The following is a 1,743-nucleotide window of genomic DNA, read 5'->3' on the forward strand; positions in this document are numbered from 1 at the left end:
TGATATAATTCTCTTCTGCCCCCCTCCGGCACAAAGAACAAGAAATTGAAACCCCAAATCCGACTGACGCTCTGTGTCTGCTGCCCCATTTAAACGCCTCTTCCAGAAGACGCTTTATCCACGCCCCGCTTACCACGAGGCCTTGACCCCACCATCCGGAATCGCTCGATCTCAGCCTCAAATCTGGTCCTGAGGCTCAAGCTCAGGTCCAGCAAAAGGAGCACGACATTGTACTTCTCTTGCTGAGATGACTACCTCCCCCCACGACCCTTAACGAAAGATATAGATATTTTTGTACAAGACGAATCGCTCTTCAATGTCTTCGATCCCATGCTTGACCCGGATCCGTTTGGTTTGACGGCAAGCATGCACTTCCAGACTCCATTCAGCTATGCCGAGAGCCATGTGGGGCCATGAGAATAAAAATTAGAGAAGAGAGCAAAGTAGGGAAGCAACAAACAATCCATCCTATCAAAAATAGTACTCGGATGAAAACCTCCAAATCCGACAGCTGATCTTTTCTTCTCTTCTCATGTCATATAGACTGGACTTGACGAGATGTTGTTTTATTTTATCAAGAGGTTTTACCGAGAAATCTACACTCTACGGCGCTCGGATGGGGTGGCTTTTCCTTGTATTCGTTACTTCTTATTCGCATTTTCGATTTTTCCTTCTTCCTTGTTTTTCCAGCGGGGTCACGATACCCAAGGGTCACGGCTGAGATAATCGTGTTTTTCTGGTTTAATTCAAAAAGAGCAAATCAGGAAGGGAGAAGAACGACGGAGATGGCAAGTGCTTACATATATATATATATATATAATATATAACTGGCATACGGTATTTGCGGGGCGCTTTTGGGTTTATTTGGGGGGAAGTTTCTAAGTTTCTTAAACCACATAAACTGTGTTACCAATGTTTGCTCTTGGGTGGGTTTTTCTCATTTATTTTCTATATATATATATATATATATATATATATATGATTGATCATGCGCATACGATATGTCTTTTCTTCAACATTCTCATCTTGTTTTGGTGCATATAACGGCAGATGAAAAATGATGATAATGATCATGATCATGATGATCATGACGGTTGCTCTGGATGCTGCCTCATGTCTTGCATTAGTTTTACATCATCTGGCCGCTGGCTTCGTCCCTCGTTATTGTTCCATGTTTCCCCTCGTTTCTTGCCATGTTATTGTTTGGTAGTAAGTTCAAGTTGTTTAACCGTGCCAATGTCATATGTGTACAGATTTCGTTGTCCGTAGATCCGCCTTTGCATCCACAATAAGGACCATACCCTAAGCCCTAAAACCCCAATCCGACCAAGCCCCAGCCCACCCCCATCCGCCCGGGCCGACTCGGCTTCCGGGCCACTGGGCCCTTGAGCCTCCTCTGTGGCTCGCTTAGCATTTGCGGATTTCAAACCTCGACCTCAACCTCAACCTCAACCTCGCCTCCCACCCACGGCCAGCTCTGTGTCCACCGTCCACCATCTCACCATCCACCATCCAGCTCTCCACGATCCGGATCCGGATTGCACGGCATCCTCTGCTTCATGACCAGGCAATTCGCTACAATGCTGATATCACCTTAGTTCGCAAATCGATCAGCTCAGTCAGTCAGTCTCTCTCAGTATTCTTCCTCACACCTTCGGCGTTGTGCTGCCGCCAACACCTTCCAATCCAATTCCCAATTCAAGTCCCAGAAAAAATATATATAAACAAAACAAAACATTTCCA

At 45.6% G+C, this 1,743-nt stretch overlaps 1 protein-coding gene across 1 annotated transcript in view; it reads left to right on the forward strand.

Moving 5' to 3' along the window:
• Positions 1 to 1,087: 1,087 nt before the first annotated feature.
• Positions 1,088 to 1,743, forward strand: part of HCAG_01917 (predicted protein) — a gene marked incomplete at both ends in the record, with an annotated part of 2,335 nt that continues 1,679 nt past the window's right edge. Inside the window, 2 exons of the mRNA XM_001544820.1 lie at positions 1,088 to 1,209; positions 1,615 to 1,636. Of these exons, the coding sequence (XP_001544870.1) occupies positions 1,088 to 1,209; positions 1,615 to 1,636 (144 nt within the window). The remainder of the gene's footprint in view (positions 1,210 to 1,614; positions 1,637 to 1,743) is intronic.

The sequence above is a fragment of the Histoplasma capsulatum genome, genomic scaffold, assembly GCF_000149585.1.
Source record: "Histoplasma capsulatum NAm1 scaffold_1 genomic scaffold, whole genome shotgun sequence".
NCBI classification, from domain to species: Eukaryota; Fungi; Ascomycota; class Eurotiomycetes; order Onygenales; family Ajellomycetaceae; genus Histoplasma; species Histoplasma mississippiense.